Source organism: Onychostoma macrolepis, chromosome 19 (assembly GCF_012432095.1).
Source record: "Onychostoma macrolepis isolate SWU-2019 chromosome 19, ASM1243209v1, whole genome shotgun sequence".
Lineage (NCBI taxonomy): Eukaryota > Metazoa > Chordata > Actinopteri > Cypriniformes > Cyprinidae > Onychostoma > Onychostoma macrolepis.
The window spans coordinates 20,048,493-20,067,704 of NC_081173.1; the positions used below are offsets into that span (position 1 = coordinate 20,048,493).

The following is a 19,212-nucleotide window of genomic DNA, read 5'->3' on the forward strand; positions in this document are numbered from 1 at the left end:
ACATGGCTACTTATTTGTGGCCAGAGATTAACATTCTCTGATGGATATTTCATGATATAATTGAGGATTTTTTTCCCTGAAGCGTCTCTTAATGGATTTGCTCCCAAGCCAGTGGAAAAGTTATTGCAGTGCATAAAATAGTCATATATTTATGAGTCTAATCTAAGAGACATCTTCAAATGATGCCCTACCTGCTTCAGGATATTAAATGCTACTGTTTGGGCTGATTCATCTTTGCAGGACATCGTTGTGTTTTATGAGAAATACTTCAGTGCAAATAATTCCAGTCCTGTTCCCATGGCAATTACCATGAAAACCCAGATATTTTATTCTCTTTCTTTAGACACTTAATTTGGAGAGCATGTCTGAAGTAGGCAAGAACTGAAATTAGGTTAGTCGCCATCCTGTCTGGGATAACAAATTGCTTCCCTTCACTTTTGTCTTGTACTTCTTCAAACAACCAATACCAAACAGCTGTGTTATAGGAGAAATGCAACCCATTCACATTTCAAATAAGGGAGGAAACATTCTGACTGACCAAAACTATGAAACCAAGTCCAAATCATGCATGATATAAAAAAATATAAAAAAAATAACAAAAAAATGCAATTCCAAACAAAAACTCGGAGGGGCGTGTTCATTTATTCCGAACAAACAACGCGAGAAAATTAACATGTAAACCTGCTTACCTCATTCCTGCGGCAATTCTTCGCGCCATTTTGGAAAACGCGCCAATTTGCCCCAGTTTACCTTTGCTTCTATTTAACAGTTGTTTCAACATGTTATGTCCTGAAATGGAAGTTAGAGGAATAACGCAGTTACCAAATTGTTAAATAAATAAAAACTATCTTAAAAGTAAGCTCCTTGAAAGTAAAATTGTAGATTCATATGCAACTCGTAACTCAGTTTAAGCATTTAATTATGGACCCTTTGATTGAAAGCTTTTTTTTAAATGAGAAACATACACAGAGTCAAGAAAGTCAAAATTTTTACTTGTAATTCGGCGGGTTGTGCAAATAAGGAATGAAAACAAATGAGTGAGGGCACACTGCCCTCTGGTGACAGTTAAGGGCATCGACAGACAAGAAGCATACATTTTATTTCTCTGCATTTATTTTTATTTGAAAAAACGAACATTATTGCGTAGTCACTAATCTAAAAGCCTGTCCCTTGTACGACCATTACCTGAGAGCAACTAAATCTAAAAAACGTTATGAAACAGGTGGTGTTAAACAGCACATTAGAACGTCAAAGTGCACATTTCAAATAACATGAAACAACAAAACAAGGTAAATTAATAAATAAAGAGAATAAAATCGCTATAAACACAAGTGCTCAGTGCTCATTAGTGCTCTCCAACCTTTTCCAACTGTTCAGTAAAAACTCTGACATGATAGATGACAAATACAGGCACTCGCTTTTTTACATAGAAAAACAGCAAGACAGCAGCACTTTCTTAAATCAGTCTATCAATGTAGCCAATAACCCTCAATTCATTCACCCACTCATCAAATGAAAAGCTACAATAGTCACTTCATTATTAAAGATTTGTCTTCTAAAAAAAGGTATAGACAGACAGACAGATAAAGATAAAGATACACAGAGTAATGGAGGAAAAGAGAGTTGGTTGAGGTGGGTGATTAAACCTTGTTCCGCACATCCTATCTGCAAGCATCAATACATCAACTTAAATTCCATCCTTCAAAACCAGCAGGCAACTGGGGAAAATACATTTTATAGTTGCCGAAAGCAGGAAACGAACAGCATTGATCCCGGATCGATACATTTTCATATACCCTGGAAATGCCCTCAGCTCGAAAAATACACGTCAAGTGTGATATCTGAACTTAGTTCTAATTCATAGTGATCAAACCATACATGTGACTGCAGATTTTCTAGTTCATTTGGTTTTTGTTGATTTATTCCTTCCTGCATGTGCACTGGGAAGTCAAAGTGAGGTCAAAGGTTACATACAATCAGCACCATCTGTACAGGATATATGTCACATTAGATTGTACAGGGCAAATCAGGAGATCAGCATGAATTAAAATAACACTTTAAACTACCATCTGCATATGTGTTATTATTAAGATAAAAACATTTACTCACTCTCATGTTGTTCCAAACCTGTATACATTTGTTTCTTCTCCTGAACACAAAAGAAGATATTTTCAAGAGTGTTTATTACCAAACAGTTTTGGTTCCCATTGATTTCCGCTGTATTTTTTTTTTTGTCCTTTTTATTTTTTGTATTTTATGCATGTTTCCTCTGCTGAACACAAAAGAAGACATTGAATGTTTAGAATGTATATAACCAAACAGTTTTGGTTCCCAGTGATACAGTGATTTCCACTGTATTTTTTTGTCCATATTTAGCTTCCAACATTTTTCAAAATATCTTCTTTTGTGCTCAGAAGAAAAAAGAAATACAGATTTGAAACAACATGTAAATGATGTCAGTATGATTTTTTCAGTATACTGAAATTTTTCAGTATGATTTACTTTCTACTGAAAAGATATTTTGAAAATAATACTTTGGCCATACAATGAAAGTCAATGAGGTCCAATAATTTTGTCTTCTGTGAAGTCAGATTTGGAATGATACAAGGGTGAGTAAATGTCAGAATTTTCTTTCCTTTTTTTGGGGTGAATTACCACTTTAGGTGACAGTGTTTTTTAGTGTATATTACAAGTTATGAGTAACTTATCAGTAAGTTAGTGAGGTACAATCCACTGATTGTGCGTTTCATTATTATGCATAACTCATTATTTAAGACTTGTTTGCTTGGGTAGTTTAGGAGCCAGTAGCATTTCATCCCCTTGAGGGCCGGGCCCCTTCATTGCCATACTGGCCCCAACCATAGCAGGATAGCTTCGATTCCTCCTCATACCTTCGTTTAGTGGACTAAAGGGGGACCCTGCCCTCCGAAGCCCACCCAGAGGACCTATAAGTGGGCTTGGCCTTGGAATCCCTCCCCCTGTTGCCCCTGAAGCCCCAGGGCTTGCCAACCCCAACCTTTTCAGCTTATCAACCAAGTTGAGACTATACATACTGACATCGGTTTGGCTCTCACAGTCTTTAGCCTGAGCCCCAGACACCCCTGCCACCTCTTTCAAAATAGACCTTGCTGGCTTGGAAGCCAAGAAGTTTTCATAGGACGGGCTCTTAAAAGAGAAAGGTGTGGAGGTGTCTGTATCAGAAACCGCTGAACCTGGGCTGGGAGTGCAACGGGTAGGGGAATTTGGCGGAGTGGTGGGTCGGTTCAGGTCAGGAGGTGGAGGAGGAAGAACTGAGGTGGAGAGGAGGACTCCTCCGCTTCCTCTGTCCCAGCTCTGAGGCTGGTACACGGCAGCAGAGATGCCCCTCTCCTGCAGAAGGCGAACCAGGCCCAAAGATGTGCTGAAGGTTTTGGTGGAGTCCCGCAGGTTGGTGAAGGACTGAGACTGGGACAGACTCATTCGCCGAGGAGTACACGGCGTGGCGGCAGGTGTCGAGCGCAGACTGCTTGACATCACGCAGGATGAGGTGGGGACGGGGTTTAAACTGGATAGAAAAGTAGAAAATTAAGTGCTGATTGGCTAGTCAGTTATTGTCTCAGTTACAGGACAGTGCATTACCTGGGTGTCACCCTCGTGAGCTCATCAGACGGATGGAGGATTTTGCAGGTTGTGAAGGTGTAGGTTGAACTCGTGTGAGCCATGCATTTGCCCGGGAAATACACTGGAAAAGATACAAACGTTGAGAGAGTTTTCATTTATTTTTATCTAAATTAATAATTTAGGAAATTTATGAAAAGAGTATGAAATGTTTTCTTTTATTTTTATTTAAATTAATAATTTATGAAAGTTATGAAAAAGTATGAAATATATATTTTTTAAATGTGTATATTTTTGGCTGCTTGCCAAATACATGGATTTGAAATACTGATTTGATAAATTTGTAAATTTGAATTTCAAAAGTTGTTAGTCCAGGACAATGGGCCAATGTACAGTTTTATTTATTTTTAAATAAATAAATGCTGGGCGGGGCTAATAGCCTCAGACCTGTAGCACCGGGCCAAAAATCACAATGCGTTTCCACCGTAGGGCCAGAAGCTCCGACGGTATATATGAAGAGATATATATTTTTATTATACTGTAGGCTATCTACAACAGTAAAAGAATCAAAACCCCAGAAGGCATTGAACAAATATAACAAACAATAGGGTAAAAAATGACAAACTATTTCCATGTCTTCCACCTTTTTTATGTACGGAAATCACAATGACATTTCTCAGTAGCAAGGTTCTTGAAGCAGTTCAACTTAAAGATTTGCTATTTGTAGACGCTGCTGAGAAACGCATAGATGTAGGTATTCACACGTGCTTAATCTCCCTCTCTCTCTCTCGTTCTCTAATAACTGCATTAGACTGCATGAATAACTGCATTAGCCTGCATATAAATTGCTCAAGCTTCTGTTATTAGCTCTAAAATGACGTTTTGGAATTTGCAACGGAAGGTTTGGGATGAGGTGCGTAAAAAATTAGTCCAACACACGAGATTTCAGGACGGGAAAGTCAAATGTCATTAAACAAATCATCTGAACAATGTCTTGATGTGTGATTGTGACTCCAGGCCGTTAAAATTATTAGACAAATAATGCACTCCCAAAGTGGTAATGTGGCCACGACGCCACACCTATTAATGGAATGGTCTTTCTCAGTTCTCAAACAAATTAAGAACTACATTAAATTTTTATTGACTGAACATAAGCGCTTATTGCGATAGAAAACATTGTAACAGTTTCCACTCATTAAGAAATATTTTTGTTTGCTTGGGTGGTAATTAGGTAATTAATATAATAGGTAATTAGGCCTATTATATTAAGAGGGAAGGGGGGCCCAAAAACTTGTTTTGCCTATGTCACGAAAAGAGGTAAATATGGCCCTGACCACACAGCATGTGATAAGTGCCATATTCAGACAAAGAAACAGGATAACAGAACAACAGACAGCAGAATGGAGTTATTAGAGATTAAGGATGTCTACGAAGTATATGTATGCAATGAATTTAATGTTAAACATTCGGTATTAACGCCTGTATAGCTGATGTGCGCAAGCTGATAGGCTAAGCAAAGCACACGAGTGGATTGAGCGTGCGGCGGCTCAGATGCGCGAGCTCGTCGAGTGAATATCCCTTTCTCACAGACATTACTGGAACGTTTGTAGTTTGGTCGGATATGTTAAAAACAAGTAAGTAAAACAATGCACAAGTTACTTAACGGTAGGGAGGGAGGGAGAGACAGATTTCTGTTGTGTGATCTTTATTGATGTTCGCTGCAACGCAGTACTAAGCCACTGCAATGGAGCAGCTCTAATGCTATTAAATTAAAGATGATGTACCATAGAGCAAAAAAAAAAAAAAAAAAAAAAAAAAAAGAACAGTGAAAGTAACAAAAACTTGTAAAATACATTTTAATGGGCATAATTAAGTGTCAAAATAACCGAATGATATAAAGTAAAACCAAATATTATTCAGACACCAGATACAATTTTTGATATTTTTTTTACTAGGGTGCAGTACACTATAGTTCATTTAAGTAAGTGAGGATAGCAAAATAAAGTAAACTGTGACATATTATAACATATACAGTGGACTACCAGTAAAATTGATACATTTGGGACCAAAAATTATTCAGACCGAGTCTGGGAAAAAATTGAAGTTCAGGTTTGCATGAACCTGGTTGACAGCATGCCCAGGAGACTACAGGCTGTCGTTAAGGCTAAGGGTTGCCCGACAAAGTATTGATAGTTGTGTAAATATTGTCATACTAACAGCTGTCTGAATAATTTTTGGTTGATTGTAATCCATTACATACCTTTCTATCAAATTTATCTGACATTATCAAGCTGAATTTTTTCTGACACAGTTTAACTCTGAGTTCGTGTCATATTTTATTACCATTTTCTAAACTATAGCAAATAAACTGTGATAATGTGAGAAATGTTGAATGTGTCTGAATACATTTTGGTTTGACTGTATCTATTTGATAAATGAAGTTAACCAACTAACATTATACATAATCTTTTGGTTTCTGTACCCAATATTTTAAAAATGTACAAATGCAATGAAAATCTCGGTATCGGTACTCGGTATCGGCAAGTACCAAAAATAAAAGTAGTATCAGGCGAATACTGGAAAAAGTGGTATCAGTGCATCCCTACAGCAAATATATAGTTCAATCAACTTTATCTAAATGAATATTTACCAAATACACAGTTTTAAAGTAACTTGAGAAATTTGTTAGGTTAACATATAGGAAATTGTTTGTTTCGATTAATTTTTAAATAAGTAAATAAATAAATAAAATATGCAATTTACAATAATAAAAACTTATAGCAAATAGTGAATAAGGATTCTCTCTATATATACTTACACAATATATGTCCATATTATACATGCATAAAATGTTTTTCTTAGCAACATAAATATTATTATAATGTCAATCTTTGCATCACAATCACGTTTTTGAGTATAAGACACAAAACTTACTTGAGAATTCTATGGAAGCGTGACCTGTGCTGAGACATGGTGACGGGGAGGCTGAGGGGGCGAGGCTATGGGCAGGTGGGACACTGGAATTAGATGTGGTTGTGGTGGGAAGATTCTGGAAGTACTGCTCTCCAGGCTCATCTTCCTCATAGTCAGCATAGTGATATACTTCCTCCAGGTCCAGCTCCAAGGGACGGAAGCCTTTCGGGACTACACCAGGTCGAGCATCCAGGATACCGCCCAGATTAGGCTGAGCCAACTGCTGCCAGTGCTGAAGGGTAGCCGAGCCTAGGAAAAGAAAAAGACACGAGGGATGCTGAAAAGAAGAAGTGTGTGATTATATAACCATATTTACACAGCAGCTCCGTCAGGTCAGTTGGAAAACAAACACATATTAACAATGGTGCAATGATGTGATAATGAAAAATATAGAATGAAGGAAAGAAAGAATGAGAATATCAAAAGGAATAAGATGAAGTGACTTTATTGAAAGTGAAGAGAAAGTGCAGAACACAGACTTTAAACAAAATGAGAGGTGAAAAAAATATAAGAAAGTAAAAGAATTACAGAAACAGAAAATATGGATGAAGAGTAAGACAAAGTGAAAATGTCCATTTTCACTTTTTGTCCATTAGGTGGCAGTAATAAAATACAAAACAGAACTTCTTCCTCCAAGAACTTTCACAACAAACTTTAAAATCACTACTTCATGCAGCTTAAGTACTACCCTATATTACATCACAATACTAGAATGACTGATCGGACTCTTTTCTCACATACATGGTTTAGCATAGATGAAACACAAATGAAGTCCTGCATTTTTCATCATAGTAAAGAGCCTTTATAGAATATATCAATATGCATAACAGTACCAGCATATGCAAAATAATCTGCATCAGCCAAGTGATACAATGGAGGGAGTTTCTCTTTCAGAATTATCATTTGTTTGAAATGAAAGGGTTGGATGACAGAATCTTGACTTTTTTGTGAACTATTCCTTATATTTATCAATTTTCAAAACTATGTCATAACCTGATCGCTAGTGTAAATGTATCCGGGAGCGGGATTCTCTGAAGTACAAGTGTTTGCGAGGATGCATTAGCCCCCACAGCGAATTGAAAAGCATCATAGTGGGTGGACGTGGCCTGGAACGGTAACGAAGAAATGTCTTAGGATAGACATTTTGGGTATTTCGGTCACCTTCCAGAGGTTTGACAATCTGGAGCTTGTCGGGAAGATAGGGCCGGCTGGCCCAAGCACCCAGGGACATAATGCTCTCGCTGTGCACCAGCCTGTTTGAATAATCTCCACTGTCCGCTGGCTCTCGATTACGCCTCTCCCGCTCCCCCTCGAAGAAGAGACGCTCGCTCAGGCAGTTCTGCCGTCGCAGAGACAGTCGCCTCAGAGCCAGTTTGAGCTCCTCAGAGCCAGATCGCTTCTCAGGGCTGTCCGTACTGCAGTCAGAAAACAAGGAGAGTTGTGTGACTGAAAACAAGGGTCATTCTTAGGTCATTTGTTTAATTTTATTTAAAAGGATGTAAGGAAGCTTCAAATTTATTCTGTATTGCAAAAGTAAAATTATTTTATTCTTAAATGTATGATTTTCCATTAGAAATGTCCACCAATTTTCAAATGTGCTATTTTGATGTTAAAATAGTGAATTTTAGAATTTATTTAAATTAAATAACATGCTTTCATTATTTATTTTTACCTAAAAAAAATGATGATAAAATGCCGAATTTGTCTTTGTATTTACAATTAATGTTTAACCCTGTTATGCTACAAGATTTCTTCTATTTAAAAACCGTTTAACATTTTTAAGGTAGTAACATGATGAGGTGACAGAGGTGAGTTTGTCTTATAGTATGAATCATTATTATATTTTTATTTCATTTTACTTATATTAATAAATCTTCACGATAACATAAATCAAATTCTCAAAATAGCTGCTCAAATGATAAATCAAATGCTCAAATGTGATTTCATTTCTTCGTTTGGGGTAGCAACAAAAAAATATCAATCCAGTACAACCCTGTCATAATTAAAACTGTAATTCAATAATCCAATCATAAAAAATATAGGCCTAATCAAAGAAATTCATCTCAAACAATGAATAAAAATGTTCAAATGATGAATCAAAAGTTTAAACCGACATTGCAAATGGGAAATCAAATGCTTAAACTGATCAATTATCAAATCAATTATCAACATAGTATGAATTATTAAATCAATTAGTACATAAATTGTAGTTGAAGTAACTGTAGGTGAAAAGCACTGACCTTTTAAAATAAAATAATAATTAAATAAAAACATTTCCCTGAAATATTCTAGTATAAATGCCATTGATTCCTGAGAATGACCCTCTAACTCAAATTCAAGTGTGCCAGAACCAGTGGCCTTTCAGTCCCATGAATATTTAATATACATATATTGTTTCCCCAGCAAAGTAGCGATGATTCACTTAAAGGTCAATTTAAAGTTATTAGCTTACAGCCTCTGTAAACATGGCCTCATAATAGACTCACGCAGCATCTGAGGAGCCGGTCTCCTGGAGCATGCTCTGTGTACGGTTATCAGGCGCTGCATTGTTGCTATTGCTGTCAGAGAAGGCGGAGCTAAGGGAGGAGAGCGTCTGATTGGACCCAGGGATGTTGGTAGCAGAATTAGCAGATCGCTGTCTGACAGACTGGTTGATGTTCTTCACGGTCTCAAACACACGCTTATGACGAACCCTTGAGACAAAAGCACATTTTGTTACGAGATATTGAACTAACTCAGATTATGGCAATGAAAGAAAATGTGCTGAGTGATGGAAAGGTAAAACAGGGAGGAACATTTCAAACCTCTGTTCTTCATTGTCAGGATTCTCCAGACTCAATTCCTTCCTCATGGTTCCCTCAATTTCAGCAGCCAGGGAGTCCTAAAACACACATGCACACATACACACACAACACAAATGTTTACTAAACTATCTACATGGGGAACTTTTATTGATTTCTATTTATACAGCTTGTTATAAAACCTAACCAACACACTAAACCTAACAGAAAACTTTACTTACTATATTTTTAAACTGATGTGGACATCACCAAAAGGAGGTTTTGTCAGATTTAGCTCAGTTTTAGAAGTTTTTCTATTTTGGGTTTGATCTTCACTCAAACTTTTTCAATTCCCCTTTCAATGTGTAAAATATCTTATATTTTCAGTTAATTTGGTATTTGTGTACAATGAAAATCGACAGGGGGCACATCTCTAGCAGAACAACGTAGTGACAGAAATGTCATTAATTAAGGAATTATTATTATTATTATCATCATCATGATATGATAAGCAACTTTCTTTACCAAAGTAAATGTCAATACCAAACCAGTAAGGATTTGAAAATGTTATTATATTTATATAGCTTCAAGTACACTGCCAAAGTTGCATTTATTAGATTAAAATTCAGTAATATTGTGAAAAATTATTAAAATTGAAAATAACTTTACTATTTTAATACATTTTAAAATATATTTTATTTGTGTGATGCCAAAGCTGAATTTTAGTGCACTGGCCTAGCATGAGTTATGTAACTCTGTATGTGTGTGTGTGTCTACCATGGGAAAAAGTCCCAGAGCGTGATAGCGTCGAGGAGTTCCTGCGGACACACTGCGGTTCCGTAGGTTCTTGAGCTCCTCTTGAGCCTCATGGAGCATTTCAATGCACTCTGAGTATTTCTCCTCCAGCTCCTGCAGCTGTGTGTGTGAGGAACCAACAATTGTCAATAACATTCACACAGAAAGAATGAATTAATATATTATGAAGGTACAGGTATGTTTTTGTGAGGTGAAAAACGTGGAATATTGATTTATTATGTCTAATATAAAGTACCTCGGCTGTAAGCTGTCTTTGAGCATCTTTAGCTGCCGAAAGGTGCTGAGAAAGTTCTTCGTTCTCGACAGCAAACTGTCAAAAACACACACAAACACATAAATCTCAGAACATCTTTATCTCATGTATTGTACAATTCATTCACCAATAAAGTGAAAGAAGAAAGACTAAACGATTCTCACTGTTTTGGCTTTTTTCTGCAGGTCCACTATCTGAGAGAGAAGGTGTGTGATTTCCTCCTGTTGGCGAGAGGCATCTTCAGTTTTTTTGGCCAGTTCTTCTGCTATACTGGAGATCTGGATGCTGGACTGCCCTTTATGAGGAGAAAGGGTGGACTTATTTTTGTTTTGTCAAAATATATAACAATACACCTCCACTTGAGTCCTGAAACAACATATCACTCACTTAGCTCTCTGACGCAGTCATTCACCAGCTGCTGTTCCTTCTCCTCATATGACTCTGTCTCAGACTTCAGCTGACTCGCCTAAGGACAGAAAGAGAGACCGGTATTCCTTAAAGATCAAGCGTGTCATTTTTAAAAGTAAAACGGTTAAAATACAATCTTTCTATGGTGGAATCAATAAACCTCCAGAAACATGAAATACCATCCATGGCAAATACCACCTTCCCGACTCTGAATAACAGAGGTTATAGATATTGGGTAAGATTCACAATCTACTGTGATCACAGCATGCACGCACACACAATAGAAATCAATTATTTCTTCTATTCACACATGGAAATTGGACAGAGGCACACACATTGCCCGGGGACAAAATGTCTTCTTTCTCTTTTGCTTAGTTGTGACAGTTAGTGTTCCTCAAATTTATACATACACTACCATTCAAAATTTTGGTTTAATTCATTTTTAGAGAAATCAATACTTTTATTCAGCAAGGAGCCATTAAATGATCAAAAGAGACAGTAGAGACGTTCATAATGTTACAAAAGTTTCCTATTTCCAGTAAAACCTGTACTTCTGAAATTTCTGTTCTATCAAAGAATTTATCCTTGTCATCACAGGAATAAATTAAAATAATTAAATTAAAAATAGAAAACAAAATTATAATAATAAATTTACTGACAAAATTGCAATAAACTTTCACTATATTACTGTTTGAATGGTAATGTGTTTCTAAATTTTTGTTTTTCACATGTGCATGTACCTCCGATCTGAGAGAGAGATTTTCCTCCTCCAGGTCTCGTAGTTTTTGCTGCAGAATGTCCAGAGAGGAACCACTACGGGCAGAAACTCCTGCCCTTCCCTGTTGACTCCTGATCCAGAAACAAAAGACTGTATGACTAAGAAATCAATCCTAATACAGGCATATTACAATTCTGCTTTCTTTATTTTCATGAAAGAACAACTGTCTGATTCAACAGAAATAACAAGTGTTGAGGTTGTTGAAAATTGTTATACTTTATAAATTTAAAACTACAGCTGAGAAGCCCTTAAAAACACCTGGGCTAATAATATCCTAACTGAAGCCAACAGAACCTGCTTCACTGGCCTTGAGCGATAGATAAAAGAGGACAGTGTTATAAAAGAGTAAACTGACGTGGGCGATCCAGACCCCTCTTCGCTCTCCTCTGCTGCATTAGTGTAGAACTGCAGGAGCTCATCTTTTAGATTCAACTCATGGTGTAGCTGAGCCACCTGTGTACAATAATATAAACACAATTTCACAATTTAACAAGGATTCATTCACTGCTCACACTTCATTGCTAGTTATCATTTCTCATATTATTACTAATAGTACAACAGACACGAACTGAGATGAACTATAAAAAAGCTTGACAACTGAGAGCCAAATTCACTAAGAAGTATATCAGCAGGAGCAACTCATTTTGAATGAATTCCCACCAGAGAGTAAACGTTGTAATGAATCTGTTCAAGTACCTCCTCCCTGATGCTGCCCACTTGTTCCTCCAGGTATTCATTCTGCTCTGACAGAACACGGTTCTTCTTCAGGAGGGACTGACCGATGCGGGCAGCGAGCTCCAGATCCCGCTCTTTCTGTAGAATTGAGAAAAAGATTTGAAAATCCACTACCATTTAAACATGCTTATAAGTATCTTATATTCACCAAGGCTGCATTTATTTGATCAAAAATAAAGTAAAAATTGTGAATTATTATTATTACAGTTAAAAAATGAATTTTCAGCATCATTACTCCAGCCTTCAGTGTCACATGATCCTTCAGAAATTATTCTAATATACTGATTTGCTCAAGCAACATTTATTATTATTTATTTTTCAATGTGCTGCATAATATTTTTGTAAAACCCATGGTTGATTTTTTTTCAGGATTCTTTGATGAATTGAAAGTTCAGAACAGCATTGAAATAGAATTGTGTAGCATTAAATGTGTCTTTAGTGTCACTTTTAATCAATTTAGTGCATCCTTGTTGAATAAAATTATTTCTTTTAAAAAAACAATCCTAATGACCCCAGACTTTAGCATCATAATAAATACACAATTTCTTTTTAAAGCTCACCTCCTCCAGAAGTCTTGTGACAGCGTCGATGTCATTGTAGGTCTTAGTCATCTGGCCCACTCGCTCAGCACATAGTACTGAAACACAAACCGAAAAAACACTTTAGTTCATCAGACCAGCTTAAACAATTCTACTTGAACCTAAAAACATCCAAAATTAAGAGTTCAGTGAGTACAATGAGGCAAAACTCCTACATCCTGACCTTAAAAATAATCCTGATAAGAGAACTCTCAAGCTTACAGACATGTAATGTCAGTTTAAGTAGATAAAGAAGAGGAAAAAAAGCTACTGGCTTGCTGACCTCGCACCATCACGCTCTTACAATAACATCGATGACAAACCATGCATGATTGCCCTGCGACTGTTTCCATGGTGCTGTTACTCAGCAACCCCATCCACAGTCAGCCAGAATCAGATCAGCCACAATTACTGTTATATCACACACTCATACAGTCACACAGAAACATGCAAGCACAAAAGTATGCACAACAATAAAAAGTAATAGAGATAAAACATTAACTTTCCAACATCTTTTTAATGACACGTTTGATACTAAATTCAATGTACAGGATGTGGGCAGGAGGAGCATTTTTTGTTAGAAGGGTATTATAAAATAGAAGCTGAACTTCAATATGCAAAACTGAACATACAATGAGGTCTTCAAAGACAAAGAATGAATTTAAACAAATTAAATCTTATTAATGCAGCGGAGTTCCTAAACTGCTTTAATGAGGACTGTATATCTAAAATCAGAGCTCAGTCTCCATATTAAACGCTTCCAGACTGGTGATGAGAACGAGAAAGAAAAGTTTTATGAGGACATACTGTCAAGACTCTGGACAGAGCAAATAATAAGACAACCATGCTTTCCTCTCTACACACACACACACACACACGAAGACATCCAGGGGCTTCAGGCTACACTCAAAAAGGAGAATGTGATTAGCTTTAATGCACTTCTGAATCTCATACAAAACATTTACAGATAAAACTAGCCCACAACATGCAAACTAAACACCTCAAAATTTTCAAAAACACCCCTGATAATGAGAAATCCAAGTAGAAACTACTCAAGTAGACACTGAAAGTGCAAATGCATGACTTTACCATCAGCATACTGCTCATAGCACCACTCCAGCTCAAAGTCTTCTGCTCCCATGATCTTGTGCATCCTTTCACTCCCTCTCCGCTCAGCAGAGGAGAGGACCAGACCAAATGGGAGCGCTACACTTCCTTCCTCCCGTAACGGTACTGAGTGATGCTGAGAGTGTGGTCAGTTACAGCAACAAGAGTAGAAGGACTATATTTAACACTACGATGAGAGAGAGAGAGAGAAAGAGAGAGAGAGAGTGGGAGGGAAGGAATGAGAGAGAGAGAGAGAGAGAGGGAGGTTTTGGTGGTGGGGGGATGCGGGACATGACGGTAATGTTGATATCACAAGGTCAAATGTAAAGGACTATAATCTACAGTGTGAAATAGTGGGTCATTCATACTAGTCAGTGTATTTTTATGCTTTATCACATGACTATGCAATATCATACATGATTATCATAAGATTATAAAATAAAATATCATTTGTAAAGGTGGTAATCATATTAGTTTTTTTTATCACAATATGACAATTAATTCAATTAAGTCAGGTTATTTTGGTTATTTTATCTATACACTTTTTAAGAAAATTCTATCTAAAAAGACAATAAAGAAGTTTATAGTGTTACAAAAAAATTGGTACTTCAAATAATTTCTGTTCTTTTAAACTTTCTATTCATCAGAGTACCCTGAAAAAAATTGTATCCTGGTTCACATAAAAATATTACGCAACGCAAACGTTTTTTAACATTGATAATATTAAGAAATGTTCTTGAGGAGCAAACCAAATCAGCATATTATAATGATTTCTGACGGATCATGTGAGACTGAAGACTTGCTTTGCCATCACTGAAGTAAACTACATTTTAAAATATATTACAATATAATTTTTTTTAAATGCATAAATGCATCCCTTAATCTGTGATATTTTTCAAAAACATAAACTGATGTCTGATACAAAGGACAACTACAAACTGAACTAAAAAATCTTCAAAATATTACACTTAAAAATTACAAATCAAATCGTGTAATTGTCAATCCCTTGCTGGTTAATTTTAGTTGTTTATTTGGTCCTAGGTCTCTTGATAATTGTCTTGCCATTTTTTTATTATTTGTAAATTGGTTTACATGCCTGAGCTTGACCAGAGCATATTTCTGAAAGTCTGTAATATTCTATAGAAATCGAAATACTTGCTTAAAAAAGAAGAATTCAAAGGGTAACGAATAACAGAAACCACCCTAGTATTCTCTTTAGGATTAATTAAGTGCAGTTTTCCATTGGACTGGAATAATTCCTTAACTGTCCAGCAACTGAAATATAATATTGTTGCAGAGTCTGTCAGAAAAAGACTACTTATTACATTACTAGTCATTACGGCAAAGGCAGAGCTGATTTCTCTGTCTTTGTCGGTATACATTAATATTCAGTAATATTCTGTCCGCACAGAAAGCTGGTATGAGGCACAATTCAGACAGTAAACATGACTCAGTAGCTATTCAGATGGGCTTGAGTCAAGAGCTGTACACAAATATTCAACTGAACATGTTCGAAACATTTAACATTTAAACTAAAAAGTGTGTCAACTTATTATTGCTTTTCCACACTAGCACATGCAGCAGCCAATCAGTGAAACTTTAGAATCATGCATTAAAGTCCTTTTTACATTGATGCATGTGCGTCAGACTCTCCGATATGCCTGATACCCCGGAGGGGAAATCTATAACAGTTATGTAACCAAAACCACTTAAAAAAATAAAGGCTGCAGAAAGGTTAATTACACAAATTCTCAGAATGCAAAGGTGGCACTGTTTACAAGTTCAGTGCAAATAAATCAGATAAATGTGTGTTTTAATACAAAAAAACAATAAAATAAAATACTATTTAAGATGGAAAAAACATACACTACTGTTCAACAGGGTCAGTATGATTTTGTTTTTTAATTGATACTTTATTCTTTTTAACGAATTAAAGTGCCCGTATTATGGGTTATGAAAGGCTCATATGTGACCCTGAACCACAAAACCAGTCTTAAGTGTCAGTTTTTTTCGAAATTGAGATTTATACAACTATTTGAAAATCTGGAATCTGAGGGTGCAAAAAAATCAAAATATTGAGAAAATCACCTTTAAAGTTGTCCAAATGAAGTCATTAGCAATGCATATTACTAATCAAAAATTAAGTTTTGATACATTTACATTAAGAAATTTACAAAATATCTTCATGGAACATGATCTTTACTTAATATCCTAATGATTTTTGGCGATAATTTTGACCCATACAATGTATTTTTGGCTATTGCTACAAATATACCCCAGCGACTTAAAACTGGTTTTGTGGTCCAGGGTCACATATTTTGGTTTTGGAAGTCCCCAACAACAGGTTGACATGTATGCAAGGTCAAAAAACACTTTCATTGTCTTATAATATGCATTTATTTTTACCTTATTTGCTCAACGACTCCCAAACGATTCGCTCAACGATTCATTTTTCCAAACCCCTCCTTTGCGTGATGCTAATCTGCGGTGATTGGTCTCATTTTCATTTCATCATGCCTGTTTTTATTTAATTTATTTTATTTTTCATCATGCCTGTAATGCCTGATAAAGCAGTTTTTGTGAGCTCAGTGCTGCTTTGTGTACAGCGTTGCCAGGGAAACAGCCATTTTTAAGCTCCAAAAGCTGCACCTAGTGGCAAAGAATGAATTTGGATTATCATTCAGACCAACGCAAAAAACCAACAGGTGGGTGGGCAATATGCTAACGTTTCATGTTGACTTAAACATGAACCGGCTTGGGATTCGTTTTAAAAACGACTCATTTCAATGATTCAGACTCGACTATTTCTTTTGAGAGACAATAACTTTATGCACGGTGCACTTTCAGATTTAAAACTTTGCAGGATTTTTTCATTCACTTAGAGCTGTGTTACACACACTGCATGAAGAGTCATTTTCAAAAATCCATAATAGGGGCACTTTAACTTTAAGGATGCATTAAATTTGTCAAAAGTGACAGAAAAGGCTTTGGAATGGAAAAGTCATTCTTTTGATCTTTCTATTCTTAAAGGAAAGAAAAAATGTATCAAGGTTTCCACAAAAATGTTAAGCAGCTCAAATATTTTCAGCATTGATAATAAAAAGAAATGTCTCTTGAGCACCAAATCAGCATATGATTTCTGAAGGATCATGTGACTCTGAAGACTGGAGTAATGACTGCTGAAAATTCAGCTTTGACATCACAGGAATAAATTACATTTTAAAAGTATTTAAATAGAAAACAGCTATAACAGCAAATAGTAACAATATTTCACAATATTACTGTTTTTCCTGTTTTTGATGAAAAAATGCAGCCTTTGTGAGCACAAGAGACTTCTTTAAAAACATTAAAAACCTTTACTGACCCCAAACTTTTGAACGGTAGTTGATCTTTTACTATGAACACTTCTACATTAATATGTGATATTTATATGTTTTAACTTACAATACAGTTCACAGGTCACATTACAACAACAACTTCACAGAGGCGTGTAAAACAGTAATGGTGACGTATATTGCTTACATAATATGTGGTCTGAACATATATATGGGCTTACATCAGTTCACTTTATTTTAAACTCTGTATCTCACTCACCAAACAAGTGTGGATACAGAAGAAAGCAGCACCATCTACTGGCTGAGTCATGTCAGTGACAACACCGTCCACTTTTCACAATGACCTTGATACATCTTCACTACATATTCTGTTACATCTAGGTCCTTTAAAAACGGAAAAATCAGCAATACCATATTATGTGGCAGGAAAAAAAGGTTTTCATAACTCAAATATCAGAGCACAGCTCACTCCACTAGATAAAAGGTAGAGGAATCTGCAGAACTCCAGTCTAGCAATTATTTAGGTAGCTCCAAAAGTAATGTTTTTTTTTCTCTGCCAACTCTACCACGAAATATAACTTCGATTTTTAGTAAAGCATTTTATATGTGCCAGTTTTCTCAAAAACGTATTTTTTATATTTTCATGCTTCTAAAACCAGCACAATGAAGAAATGCACAAGATCAACGAATGTAAGATCAAAAATGATAATGAATTGAGTTAGAGATCAAATGTATGTGCAAATGTCTAAAGATTCAAAAATCAAAATACGAAAATGTCTTGTTTTCGGAGAAATTGATCAAAATGAAGTGAGTTTATAATTAAAAAAAAAACTGCCAGTGGTCTTAGAAAAACCAATTTAATTCAAAGGGAAAACAAGTTATTCATAAATATTTATTCTTGTTTTAAACATAAACTCAATTCATTTTGTTTAATTGCTCAGAAAACAAAACATGTTCAATTTAGATCTCAAGTAAACGTATTTTGATTTAAGGATATTTAGATATTTGCACTGGAAAGCAAAAGCAAAATATTAAAGAAGATATGACTGCAACACATGCAACATTTAATACCGTGACTTTATGAATTTATGATTTTTTGCCTTAATTTGAGGAAGGGCTGAATTAAGACTTTTTAAGACCTGCAGAACCCCTGTTAGTGGTCAAAATTCTTTCTAATGATAACAAGCCTGTTTCACTCACAAAAGTAGTTGAGCGTCTCCTCAATCTGCTCTGAGGTGAGGTCTATGCGTGTGTCAGGCGAGATGAGAGGTGTATGGATCCAGTCGTCGTGCTCATAGCCGTACACACAGTCTGCCCTCAGCCTGTAGACCGGCAACTGCTCCTCCAACAGACTGATAATCTCCACCTCAGGGAGCTCTGTGCTGTTACAAACATCTACAACAGAGAGAGACAGAGATGTGCAAATCAACACTAGTACAGCACTAGTACAAAACAACACACATTCACACACACGTTCTGACCTGTGATTGTTTCTGCGTCCCTGTAGAGGGCGTGTGGCGCTAGAGGCACTGGTTCCTCGGTTCCTTCGCCTACATACTGCTCTTCTGGGATGGGTCCAAGGTGTACGGGTTCTGTAGGGTCTGTTCTCGAGCACTCAGAACTGGACTCGTCCAGCTTGGCTGCTTCTCAGTGAGACACTACAACATGTCCAGCTTTGCTCCTCTGTGAACCACACAGAACAATGAGATTAAGGATTATAAAACACATAAAAATCTAAATCTAAGGATCTTGCAGATAAATTATTTCATTAACAACCAAATGACAAACATGCTCAGATCACACAATCCCTGAAGAATGAAACTAGTGAATCATAGAGAATTACAGAAAATAT

The 19,212-nt window shown here is 36.2% G+C and overlaps 1 protein-coding gene across 1 annotated transcript; it reads right to left on the reverse strand.

Moving 5' to 3' along the window:
* Positions 1 to 971: 971 nt before the first annotated feature.
* On the reverse strand, positions 972 to 18,996 carry trak1b (trafficking protein, kinesin binding 1b). Its single transcript, XM_058754072.1, has 16 exons — positions 18,842 to 18,996; positions 18,561 to 18,755; positions 12,901 to 12,977; positions 12,302 to 12,418; positions 11,961 to 12,058; positions 11,568 to 11,676; positions 10,807 to 10,885; positions 10,584 to 10,714; positions 10,402 to 10,476; positions 10,128 to 10,265; positions 9,375 to 9,451; positions 9,057 to 9,263; positions 7,732 to 7,985; positions 6,532 to 6,819; positions 3,619 to 3,721; positions 972 to 3,544 (listed from the first exon to the last, which is right to left on the reverse strand). Exons 3-16 carry the CDS (start codon positions 12,949 to 12,951, stop codon positions 2,767 to 2,769), a joined length of 2,505 nt encoding a protein of 834 aa, XP_058610055.1. The 5' UTR covers positions 12,952 to 12,977; positions 18,561 to 18,755; positions 18,842 to 18,996; the 3' UTR covers positions 972 to 2,766.
* Between the last annotated feature and the right edge of the window lie 216 nt (positions 18,997 to 19,212).